At 42.7% G+C, this 13419-nt stretch overlaps 1 protein-coding gene across 1 annotated transcript in view; it reads right to left on the bottom strand.

Moving 5' to 3' along the window:
* kif26ab (kinesin family member 26Ab) overlaps positions 1-12576 on the bottom strand; it is a 190454-nt gene extending 177878 nt beyond the window's left edge. The window contains exons 1-2 of the mRNA XM_073039773.1: positions 11997-12576; positions 7767-8015 (exon numbers count right to left, since the gene is read on the bottom strand). Of these exons, the coding sequence (XP_072895874.1) occupies positions 7767-8015; positions 11997-12125 (378 nt within the window). The 5' untranslated portion in view covers positions 12126-12576. The remainder of the gene's footprint in view (positions 1-7766; positions 8016-11996) is intronic.
* Between the last annotated feature and the right edge of the window lie 843 nt (positions 12577-13419).

The raw sequence follows: 13419 nt of genomic DNA, 5'->3' as shown, positions 1-13419 counted from the left end.
TATGTTTTGCACTGCCCTGCTGCCACAATGCAACAGGTTTCACAACATATGCCAGTGATAATAAACCTGCTTCTGACTGTGATTCTAAAGGCAATCTTTGACCAATTTGATTCACACCATGTGATATTAAAACAACGGCTAAGAGCACTGCACACAGCAAAGGCAATGAGACGTGATGATATCCAGGCTACAGTACAGGCTCGAAGATGTGCTGTAGACCCTGTCATGCCTGAAGCCAAGTGTTCCAGTACAGAGACAACACAAAAAATAACTCCCCGAGGATGTGGAAAATTGCCTAGGGGATGTCTTGCCTGCAAAAAGCAGGAGATTAGATGCAGGAAGGATGTTTTGAATAATAGGGAAGTCCAGAATTAGGATATAAGGGTATGGAGGAGCCATTTAGGATTGAGAAAAGGAATAATTTCTCCACCTATGGAGTATTGAACCTGTGAAATTCTTTACCACTGAAAATAGTTACGACAAATCTATACATATTGAGGAAATATTTAAGTCACTATAGTTCTAAAGGCTAAAGAGGGTGAGATATGGGGAGAAAGCAGGGACAGAGACTATTGAGTTCAGATGATCAGCAACGTAAAGGGAACGGGGCTCCATTTCTGCCACATATGGACTGCTCTAGTCTTATTTACCACCGCCAATGTACCCATGGGTTACGTAATAATCCTTGGTGAATTGCTTTTCTTTTTCTCCCCCCACCTTACATCTGGAACAATGGCTAGCTCCAGATGTGGTTACCTAACTGAACGCAGATAAGAAACTAACACTTCAGCCGTCCTGGCTGGTGCCCTGGTTACCATATCAATTGTGGTAACACGGCAGTAAAACAAAAGTCACCATAAGATAAGGGGGACCAATTATTCCTTGCCAAAGCACACCTCTTTTCCGCAGGCCATGTGGTAGAACAAGTATTAACACTGGAGAAGACTAGAGCATGTTGAAATGAAAACTACTATTAAAAGTGAAGGGTGAAAATAAAACTGTAAACAAGACTTGCATAAATCTGTCTGGTAAACAGAGCCTTTTACTGTTAATGCTGTTTAGTGACTCCGTGCAATTTTTTAATCATAACATAATCTTAAAAAAGGTTTCCACTAATTTTGCTGAAAAATACTTTAATTTGAACACTGATTGTGGATTGCTTCATTGAGAAACTGCTGGAGGACTTCCTAAGTCTAATAGAGTGAAGAAATCAATTAACAATAGAAAAGATTGCTATCAACAGAAGATGCTTCAGTAATTTTAACTACAACTGTTAATTCGACTTATTTAAAGATCCCCCTTTTTGAAAGAATCCTAAATAAGGTTCTCGCTCATAAAAGAAGCATTATTTTCAACAATGTTTTGAACAGTGTACAAATCCGCACAATCACTTTACATGGTTATAATCGGCACAGATGAGCAAATATGCTTAAGCCTCAGATGCATACTTCTTTGTGTAACCATGTTTGTTGGGTAAATAATATTAGGAAAAGGTACAATTTTGGCTTGCTTCTGCTTCACTGTTTGAGCTCACATTTCATTGTTTCAACTGTGTTAGTTGCAATGGCTTAGTTAGTTCACTCTCATGTGGCCATCTTCACCCAGAAAAATTCCCTTCCACCTGTTTAGCTTCAGGTCAGGGTTTCGAAACCTTATACTTGAATTCAAAAACAACTTTAGGAAAGGTCACCAGGGTTCCAAGAACAAGACAAAAGGTTGTAGGTTGCTGGAGCTTATAAATGCAGAACACCAGCATGAAATTTGAAGTAAAAGGCCTCAAGCATTCCCTAAACTGTTGTAAAGGAATTAGGAAATTATTGTAAACCATGTCTATGAGTGCTGTTAAATAGATTGTTAATTTTTGCCATTATTTACCTGTTGGTTGAAGTGTTCTACAAATATGAGGTACAACAAAATGCTCCATAACAAGGGCATAATACACACAAATCTCCCAGAGATGACCTCAAATGTAACTCTTTGTGCTTAATACTGAAGAGCAAGAAGGGTGTAGATTTGGTCATATTTTTACTATTTGCAATTAGAAACTAAGTGAAGCTGATAGTCAGCAGGCAGGAGCTGTACAGCCAGACAATTCCAGCGGGGAAACACATCAGTCCTTCTGCTCCTCTCAGGATTGATGCCTCTTTAGAATCCAATCCCCACCCATCCTCTCCAGCATCGTCGCCAACAAAGGGGCTGAACCTTTCAGGCTTTACCCACCCCACAAGCAGCAACTGAAGTAAATATTATTAAATCAAAAGGAAATGGAGGATGCCATTTCCCAGAAAAAAAATAGCTCCTTCACTGTTATTCCCTCATCCAGAGTGGACAACCATTGGGCTGCACCAGGCCAGCTTGCTCCTGACCCCTGCACTTGATACCAGTGCATCTGACCAGCTCCACCCAGGAACCAGGGCTTAAGCACTGTGGTGCAGGTCAAAGGACATTTTGCATTTAGCTCCTCAATGATATGCCAGCTACTGATGCCAAATGTAATGTATTTACATAACTAGTTTGTTTTCTTCTCTTTGCGTTACTGAATGTTTCAAGTAATTTCTGTCATTTAAAGTGTGTTCTCAAGTAGGGTTTTTTCACTTTTTTATTATTTAGATGCATTTGAAATATGATAAATCTTTAACTATAGCTACAACATTCTTTGATGTTTGGGCAGGTGGGACTCATCAGCCTTGGACAGCAACCCACCTTGGAGAAGGAAAACTCTGAATTTAAACCTCTGCTGATTTGTGGCCATACCCACCCATGGGATAGGCTTCGGGAGTAAACCCCGAGGAAGAAATCCGGAGCTGGAGTCACTAAGGCAGTTTGATGCTATTTACAACTTCACTCTGGCAAACCTCTGCGAAGACATGGAACATAGAACAATACAGCACAGTACAGGCCCTTTAGCCCACAATGTCATGCCAACCCTTAAACCCTGCCTCCCATATAACCCCCCCCCCACCTTAAATTCCTCCATATATCTGTCTAGTAGTCTCTTAAATTTCACTAGTGTATCTGCCTCCACCACTGAAGACACTGGTGCCAAGCTGTATGGGCGTTTGCCCTTCCCTTGGACTACATCAGTGATGTGGAGAGGGGGAACCCGCTGCACGGCCAACACCAGGTTCTTCAAATCTTCCCACCCAGGCTTGCACCCTGGAGAGGGCACAGTCCACCAGAGTGCAAACCCATAATCCTCTGTGATCGACTGCCTACTATTGCCGTCTTTGGTGACAGTAATCTTTTAAAAGAGCATCATGTTGGCCTGAGGTAAAACTTCAGGATCAGCCACAGAGAGCACCATGGTTGTCAAAAGAGTGGTTGTGGGACTAGGGTGTGTGATGAACACGAGGAACAGACCAGATTGAACGTGAGCTAGCCCAGTATTCAGTGACATATCTGCAATTACATCTTTCCCATCAGCATGTTCAATGCAGCTATATCCATGAACCAAGGAGAGGATTACAATTGACATCATTTTCATCAAAATCACAAATAGTCTCCTTTAGCTCCATAAATGTCTGTACGTCTAAGATTACTTAAAGTAACCCAGAAGTCCAATGTGAATGTGCAGCACGGAGTCAACATCGAAGCAGAGTGACGTAGGCCTCCATTCCACTGGGCATGGCACGGCTCTTTGTTTTATCACTCTGCTCAGAGTAGCTGTTGGCTGAACGGATTTCCCAAACAGTGCCATTAAACTCTCCTCATTTCCCTCGTGATAGTTTTGCTGGTAGCTCTCTTACATTAGGAAGGATAGGATGGCAAAAATGTGCCAAGGACAGTCAACAGGAAAATTCCTCTATTTTAAAAAGCTTTATATTTTTTGCTAAGAATTTCTTCCATTCTCTCCCTAAACCTTGTTGCTTGCCCAGCAATGAGGATCCATGCTCTTCATTCAGTGATACCAGTGACATTTCCACATTTTATGAATGGCATAAGTTACAGAATTCCAGAAGCATATATATTTATATATTGAAGCCATACAGTCCAACATGCCCCTTCTAACTGAAGTAGAAAAGAAAGACCCGAGGGTATGATTACAAAACCTCTGAAAGTGGCAAATTGGGTAGATAAAGCGGTGAAGATGTTTTGCATTCCTCAATCACAGCATTGAGTGTCAGAGTTCGGACATCTTGTTACATCTACTCAGAGAGTTAATGAGACCACACCTGGAATATTCAGTGCATTTCTGGTCACAAAAAAGGATACAAAAAAGATTCACAATAATGTTGCCAGGACTGGAGGACTTGAGTCATAAGGAGACACTGGATAGTCCGGGAACTGCTTTCTCTGGAGCAAAGAAGGTTGAAGGGTGAACTTATTGTGGTCTATAAAATTATGATGAGCTTAGATAAGTTAGGTAGTCACAATCTTTTTCCCACAGTAAGGAAGTCTAGAACTAGAGAGCACAAGTTTTTGATGAGAGGGGAAAGAAGTGAGTGATGGATATATAAAATAAGCTGCCAGAGGAGCTGGCAGAGGGAGGTATATTTATAATGTTTAAAAACAATGGACAGGTTCCCGGAAAGGAAACATTTAGAAATACATGGGACAAAGGCAGGCAAACAGGCCTCACTCCAAATGGCACCTTACAATCAGCATAAATGAAATGGGCCAAAGGGCATCTTTCTATACTCCAGGTCTCCATAATTGTTCCAACTCAGGAAAGGAGAAAATCCATGCAAATTACGTATGATCCCAAATTAGAGCTGATCTTTGTAGACTGAAGAGAAATACTGAGAGTGATTAAAAACAAACCTATGACCTAGTCATCCCACCTATCTGATAGAAACAACAAGAAGTTCAAAGATGCAGATGGTCTAAGTTTTATAGCCAGTCAGAGTGGAGGCCATTAGCTAATCTTCCTGTTCGTCAAATTTGGTGTCCACATTGCTGTGAGTAACTGATTTTGAATTTATGCACTTTAATTATATAACTTGGTTTGTGGTGTTGTAAGATGTTTGCTGTATCAATTTATCACTTATCAATTTCTAAGTCATGGCAGAGCCAATATAGCCTATAAAATAGAGAATAAATAAATTATTGTTTTAATTATTTTAATGAAACCTAAAAGTATAATAAATGATCTATAATCACAGCTATGTTTAAGTTCTGTATTGCACATAATAATAGTTTTTACTATTTTCAAGCAGTTTTGACCAGCCACTAATTCACATTCAAATCCTTGACTTCTTTTCATCAGGTAACACTTTCTAGAGTCAAAAATATCAGAACTCCTTGCAGTTATAATGTATGAAAATGATTTTCACTATCATTGCCAGAGATTTATCAGACCAATGCAAGCCTTTGCATCTCAATTACAACCCTTCAAAATCATACCAACTGCATCAGTTCAATAGAAAACAACTTGTTTATTGAAAGGACAATGTCAATAAATCATTACAGATGTTGCCATGTGCTGATTTTACTAGAGCTCTCTGTGCAAGGCAATAAATCAGTGGATAAAAATATGTAATACACAGGAAAAATACTACCAACTTCCTGTTCTATGGAGATCTGGAAGTTGAACTTTTGGGTGTAAACTGTTTCCTTGCGTAATCATCCTAATAATCCAGCATCCTATCTGTTTTTGTCATCAACTACTACATGGAACAAACCTTTGTATCTAATCACTATTTTATAAGTAGTCTACTGAAAAAGGACAAGTGAAAATTGTGCTATTTTACAATATCAAAAAGTAAGAAAATGAAAAATCCTTATTTTTCACTGGATGATGTAAGCATTACCCACTTAATATTTATAGACAGGTCTAATTTCAAAAATACTTCATGCTTATATCCTTAAATGAATGACTATATTTTGTTGCCTACTGCAATATGTCTTGTCATATTCTGTTTTATGATGGAAAATGAATGGAAAACCTTGTCATAGTAAATAAAAATGGATAATAGTGCCTTTTCATACTTGTCATACAGCCCAATGCACAATTTCTTCAAAACACATACCCGCCCAACAAAACAAGAGAATTCTCCAATCCAAGTATAAGATGATTTCAAAGCCATTGTTGAAAGATCCTATGATTATTTAGGCAAACAAAGTGTATTCATTCAACTTTTAATTTGTTGGGGGAGGGGAGTAGCTACATTATTGAAGTTTATGATATTAGGGGTACTGGGCTTGAAGGAGAGGTTGAATTTGCCTGTATAGGTTTGAACTTTAACAATAAAGAGTTCATTTGTGGGTTACTAAACTGAAGAAAAGGGCAGAATCAGATGTATGACTTCAGAAAATGAGCCAGTTGGTTCAAAGGAGCATACGTCTAACTAGGCTGAGTTTCTCTTTAACTTTCAAAACACAATATTGCTGAGGAGTCAACAAAAATATATTTTACCCATTTATTTCAGAAACCAATCACATTTTGAAGACATAAAACAACACAGGACATCTGTTTGCCTTTATAAATAGTTTGGTTAAAATATCCAACCACAGTAGACTTTACTTCAGACTCAATATCAATATGAAGATGAAAACAGTGCTGTGATCTTTTTTTTTCTTGGAAATAAAAGGTCAAATGCATCATTCAACCCTGCTTCACTCCACCACCAAACAAGAAGGACCACACAAGGTGGTCTTGAGAGAAGGGTCTCCTCATCTGAACACCTGCCTCCCAGAATAAACTCTTTCCCATGACTAATGTCGTCCTTCAGTGACATGAACAGATAATGCCCCGATTATAATTCAGAAGAATTTGCTCATTGTGCACAGGTAGAGGAGTCAGCGGTGTCTAATTCTGCACAATGGAATAAAGTAACTTGCTGTGACAGTTGATGGCAGAAGTGTAGACAGAACATTTAGCCAAAACAAATGAAATTTAAGATTGGTACCAGACCTTCAGGGTAGATCAGATCAAAACCTTGAAATATGGCATTTTAATAGTTTGAACCTCTAATAAAGGTCGTTTTTGTGTGGGTAACCTTGGGTGAAACTTCGTTTCCTATTAGAGAATACACATGGTGTATGTGGGTGGGAGTGTACGGTGAGGGTTCTTTCATTCCTCAACGTAAGAAATGTTTGAACACATGTTTGAAATTGCTGGAAAAATGAGCTTGTGCTACTAAATGAAACATTTTTCGCCCTGTCTTAAATCCTCGGATTTTCAGTCACATGCGCCAACCAACTGAAAGATCAACGCAATTAGTGAAAATCGATTGCAGGAAATTGTCCTCTTTTCAATCCAAAAGAGTATGCAATTGCCTGACTGCCTCTCACAGTGTGCCGCCGCGGCGGAGTCCTGTCAGGGTAAAATCCCCACACCCCGTCCACACCACTAACGTGTATCTAACGAGCCACGGTCACCCGACTCTCCCCCTGGGGAGTTCGTGATGCTTAGATGAGACCCTACAGTAAGAGGCCGTTTTGTTTTTGTTTGCTGAGGGATGCATATCTGCTTCTCACCCCGAGGGGAGGCTGTCAGACAGTTCCGTGGCCTCTGGTAGGGGACTGGGAGTGCAGCTCACGTCAGTCGGTGGCTCGGTCCCACCGCCCACACAGCGACCGCTCTCTGGCTCTGTCCGCTCGTCAGATTCACATACTGAGCGACTACTGACGCGTCAACTCCCGATCAGAGCAGAGAAGAAATATGAGCGTGGCGAGGCACGCCTAGAGATCTCAGTGTAAAACAAATCAAATCCTGTAGCTACAGCCAGGTGCCAAGAGTTGGAGACAGCCAAGGATAGGGGTTCTGGGCAGGTTGGCAGCAGTGCCAGCGGGCTGCTTTTATTTACGTAGTTATTAACTCATACCTTGGTGGACCCGGGGATGACGAGCTTCATTGCTTGTCTTCTGAGCTCTGCCAGCTTGGCTTGGCAGTTCTTACACCACGCTCCCTTTTCCTCCTTCTCGAAGGGACATGACTCTGTCCCGGAGACGGCCCCTGCTCCCTCCGGAGCGGGTCGGCTGCCACAGTGATCCTCCTCCACCGCCTGCAACCTCTTCTTGAGGCCGGACTCCGGGGGCACCGCCGTCCCCTTGCTTGGGCTTCCATCGAGCACCTATGAACCGGGCAGAGAGGACAGAGGGAAAAGCATTGTAAGATGCGCTGGACCCCATTTAACCTGTGCAATGGAGTGCACGACAAACTGAAGATCGACCGAATGGGCTAACAGTTTGACATGTTAACCTCCGCTCTCAGAGTTTCGCCAATAGACCGGAGCCATTCATTCAACATTGGCAGCCTATGTCTGTAAGTTAAGTTTGGTTCATAACAACGACCCTATTGCTGAGTTTAAATACACTCTGACAAAAGTGTTTCTAATGGTTGGCCATCAAAGTAAGGGGTCTTGCAGGTTAGGGGGCATCGGAAAGCACATCGTGTTTTCTTATTCTGTGTCTCGCGACTTAAATGTCCTCCTTCCATTGTGTCGCTTGCAACACAACAAATTTAGACCCGATGCAAGTCAGACCTACCTGAAACGTTTTCGCAACCTTACACAACCAAGTATAGGAACTCTCGGCCACAGTCTTAAATACTTACTGGCAGTCTGCGAAACTCCGGCTCCAGTGAGTGAGATTTGCTCCCTGGCATTCTGAATCAAGTCACTTTCGTTTAGTTCAGCGGCCAGAGAGATAGAAACTACAACGGTGACAGGTCCCGTCTCTCCACTGGAAAGTGTGAATTCATATCAACAGCACAATTGCCACTGAATGCAGTCAGTTTCTCATTATCAGGAGGGTAATTGTTTCTAAACTACCCTGACTTTTCAATTGCCCCTGAAAAGCTTAACCCGGCATTTGATCATTCTGGGCCTCCCTGTCCGTCCATCATCCATATCCTAAAGGGGACAAGAGTAAGTTTGAGTTTCAAGTTTGTGTGGGTCCGGGGAAGCGACAGCGTGCCTCGGAGTGGGTGGAGCACACGCAGATGGAAACCACTGATCGGCTAAGGAGTTCCCGTGACCGACAAATAGCTCAAACCCGCAATAACTTTCAACTGACAGTATTAACTTTCAAACGGACAAGCTTGGCGAATTCACACGTAGTTGTTTCCAGTGATAAAACAGCCGTGAATTGCCCGTACGTCCCAAGTCCTCGAACAAAGTGCGAACATCACTGGAGAAAGTCATTTCAGAACCTGCGAAGGCGTCAACAAACCCTGGTTTTGTTCCACTCTGACACTTACTGCTGAAATTGCTATTCAAAGCGGGACCTTCCACAATAAGACAGGCATACTCTGAGAGTGCCCGCGGTGGCTCTTTGGTGAATTTAACTATACACATGAACAATCTACAGAGCTGTGAATGACTTTAGAATTAAATTCTACCTGGGTTCGATTTGCCGCTTTACTTCATTTTGACCTTGATAGCACCGAGTTGTATGCCTGTGAGTGCGTGCGTGTGATTCTTTTTGTGGTAACCCAACACTTTTTCACTAAGTGATGCTTGTTGTATGTGTTATGGGATCTCATCCACTCAATCAAGAGTCTTTCAGAATGCAAAACAATATTAAATTGTCCACAATTAAAATATATTTTAAACTGAAAGCCAATTTAAACTTCTGAGGCTCGACCTGTCATTTTGTATTTTTTTTGTGTTAATCTGGGCTGGAGAATTGTTCATTATTTGTCCCTGGAACGAGCGGCGCTGAGAGGGGTCGTTCCTGTAGTTACAGCGCCACCTGTTGGCCGTAGTTCTGATCCGCACAGGGCAATTCTCAGAGATCCAACGTGTTTTGTGGGAAATGGGCATGGTATTCGTAGAGAGAGAAGGAAAAAACTGGGTCAGAATTTGGTCGGCATGAAACGATTGGGCACTCAGTACACTATAACTGGAATTTAAGAAAACGTTTTACAGGACAGAGTGATTTGACAAAATTGTACTGCACTTGTTTGAGGTTACATGCCCATGAGCATTTTACAACATTTGGGGAAAGTATTCATTTAAAACCAGACAGAAACGCAAAGGACCGTCTTCAACATCAGAATTTTGGTTATGAAACGTTTATCTAGAATCTTTCACTAAACGATGTAAAGTATAAGACCATAAAGATGATTCCCAATGAACACGTGCAAATGCCAGATACCATTAAATATTTCAATGTCAGTGTAAAAACCTACCCTTTCTGTCTACTCCAACACCCGGCCGAAATGGGCCATACTTTGCTGTATCTAAATTGTGACTTAACACGCTGATGGGACATAAAAGTTGTGGAATTTCTACGTCTCACTTAAAGGACTGCAATGAACAGATTGGAAGATTGGAAATTGTCAATGTATAGCGATATGTGTATGAGAATGCCTTGTGTGTACGGTTGAGTCTAACATCGGGACTGGACTCAGCGACAAAGAATGGACAGGTGTCCAGTACGAAAATGGTATAACTATGAGACGCCTGCTTAAAATAGGTGCAGAATTCATTTCAAGTTGCACGTCTTTCTAAAACGTACCATTTTAGCCGCATCGTGTGTCTCGCAGCATTATTGTGTGTGTAACGGAAACCATTCCCCCATTGACCGTCTGTTAAATTACAATGAATTCACAGACCGGCGAGTAGAAAAACAAACGTAGCTCTGTGCTTGGGCTAAAGCTACAAGAGAATATTCCCATGCAAGCAGACAATACAAAAACTTTTCTCGTAATCTTAACTTTAATGGGAAACTTTGGCTTAAAGCGTAAGGGTAACAAAACACCCAACAGATTTATAAATATACTTCTGACTCGGTCACAAATCCAGATTTCACATGTCAGTGCAAATCCACATTCGTTCCCTCTCTGGGATTGCTTCTGCGCTCACAGTAGCGAATTAACACTGCAGAGTTGGTCTTACAATGTTAAACCAAAACGGTATAAGGCTGAAGCACCACACCGCCGTGCGCAGTAAGTGACCATACAGGCGCTCCCTTGCTGCCCCGGGCTGCCGCTGCCGGCGATCTCCGGGCTGTACGCCTCCCCGGGGCTGCTCCGGTCCTGAATGCCATGGAAAACGCGCTCATTAGCGGATGCGTGCTCAGCTCCAGGTTAGTACTGTTCACTGCCAATGAGCGCGCCCCCGCATTGCCAGACTCTCAGATAGTGGCCCTGGGGTGTGAGATGGGACGAGGGAGAAATACTTTGAGTGCCCGGGTTCCCCCATTAAATGTCCACTGATGTCCGTGCCCGGGTCAAACCTGCCGCCTACCCTCCCTCTCTCCCGCCTCCTTTCCTCTCCCTGCGCGCCGCCGGCACCGGCAGTACACGTGCATCAACCCTTACAGCACTATGTGAACGCGCTTTCAATCGACGCCGCTAATCTCTGCGCGCACCCATCTGTACCCCGTGCGACAGCACACCGGCTTGTTACGCGCCTTAGTGATGGAGCTGCGCGTGCACAAAATCGCTCCACCCAGTGATCTCGGCCCCGCTCCGGGCGCGTCCCCGCGCACACCCCCTCTACATTACACGCTACTTTTTGGTTGTTATACTGTTAAAATCCATAAGCCTGATGTTCCCACACAGTGTCTGTTTTCTTCACATGGTTCCTTGTGATACTGTTATGGCGAAAACAATGGACCATTATGAAATTAATACAGATCTGGAATTTCAATTGTTTTATTCCCAAAGCCCCAGCCCGGTTTCTATGCAACCTGAAGTCGCGGCTACTTACCTGATGAACATGTACACAGCGAACACAACCCTCCGCTGCCGCGTCTACTCGGGCCATCTTAATTGCCGAGAAGTTCAAATCAAACTCCGTGAAGCAACAGAGCAAAGATTTTCAAACAAATATGAACTGTCCCTGGGGGCATTCCTTTTGGCGCAAAGCTGACTGAATTGTAATCTGGAAACTGAGGTGTTCAGATGGCATCGGTTAAAGATGAGGGGTTCGTATTATCAATATTTCCGATATTGTAACATCATCGAGCCCACAGAGAGGCATAAATAATTTCAGAGCACACACTTAAACAATTTTAATAATGATGGAGTTTTATTAAATGAAGATAACCGAAGCCTGCCGTTTTTTTAAAAAAATAGTCTCAACATAACATTGGAGAACACTCACCTTGTGTTTCCTCCTTAAAAGGTGACTGGTGAATCCAAAAATAATGTCAGAGTCCAGGCAAAAGGTGCCGATTTCCAGTAAGTTTGTGCTTTTTCTGGGAGGGGACCCTGGCGTCGGTTGGGAAGACATGGTGTTCTGCGATCTTCGAGCTTGGTCCCCGAGCCTCACCCCGGTACAGCCTCATTCACTCCGCCGTGACATGCTGGCTGCCACAGCCTGTTCCATACCCGAGCATGCGGCACAAAATCCCGCTAATCCTCAATCAGATAAAATCCGGTCTCTCTACCACTCTCCTTACTAATGTCCCGCCAGGGCAGCCTAATCCAGAAGCGAATCTTCTTGCATCCACTTTTCCCTCTGAGTGCAAAATCATCAATATCCATTAGCAAATCTTCAGAATGCCCTCGGTTTCTTCTTCCCGCCGGGTAGAAGATGCGTTCCAAACGCGGGGAACAACTCCTTGGATCTCTGCCCGTGCGCTGTGCAGAACTGAAGGTTCCGCTGTGGATGGAGAGAAGTCGGGCATGAACACAGTGAAGTTATCTCTTTTTTGTGTGTGGACGGCGGTAAGCTCTCCTCACATCACATCATTCAGTGATGTGAATGAGGAAAAGCCGCATCCCTTTAAAGTGTGCTAATTGTTGGCTGACAGCCTGGAAATGTACTGCTGGAGATGGACTCCCGGTGACTCCAGAGAAGCCAATCCCACTGTGGGCAGCTAGGTGACATAGACTACTGACAGAATGAAATCGATTTAGCTCTATATCTCGGGAAAGAATATGGCATATTCTTATGATGCTTACATCGACACTTGCAATTCCAACCCCTAAAGATTCGACCCCCTATGCTGCGAAAAAAGGCATATGTTTCTTGGGGTTTTGGATGAATCAATAATGTTCTGACTAGTGTAAACATAATTTGCATTCTATCAATGGTTAACATTTCCAATCGGAATGATAGGGGGAAGAGGCTAGTCCATTTGATTGCACTGAATTGCAGTAATTTACTGAACCGCTTCTTTTATAAATGTGAGGTTGGAGTTTAGTTATAAAATAATCTAACACTGTTGCAGCTCCATGGCCTGTCAGTTATTTATCACTACGGAATATCTGCAGCGTACTTTCTTTAGAGAAAAAAAATAATAGGGGATAGCGCAATGCTGCACGTCTTGTCGGCGAAAGCTGGGCAAAATGATAACAGGAGAGCAATCGCAAAGTTATTAACACTCTCTGCGTTTGTTGTTCCAAGTAAAGTAAAACATCAACGAATCGATTGTGCACAAAGCCTATTAGAGTAGATAAAGTCCATTATTTATATGTTTTGAAAGCGATCCTCAGACATTAACATCAGTCTGTTAATAAAAATCTTATCACCCGGACACAGAGCACTAGTCCACAGATAACCAGACAGTCATTACCTTTAT

Source organism: Hemitrygon akajei, chromosome 3 (assembly GCF_048418815.1).
Source record: "Hemitrygon akajei chromosome 3, sHemAka1.3, whole genome shotgun sequence".
Classification (NCBI taxonomy): Eukaryota; Metazoa; Chordata; class Chondrichthyes; order Myliobatiformes; family Dasyatidae; genus Hemitrygon; species Hemitrygon akajei.
Note: the sequence above shows the minus strand (reverse complement) of the source record. Positions and strands in the feature narration are given on the sequence as shown.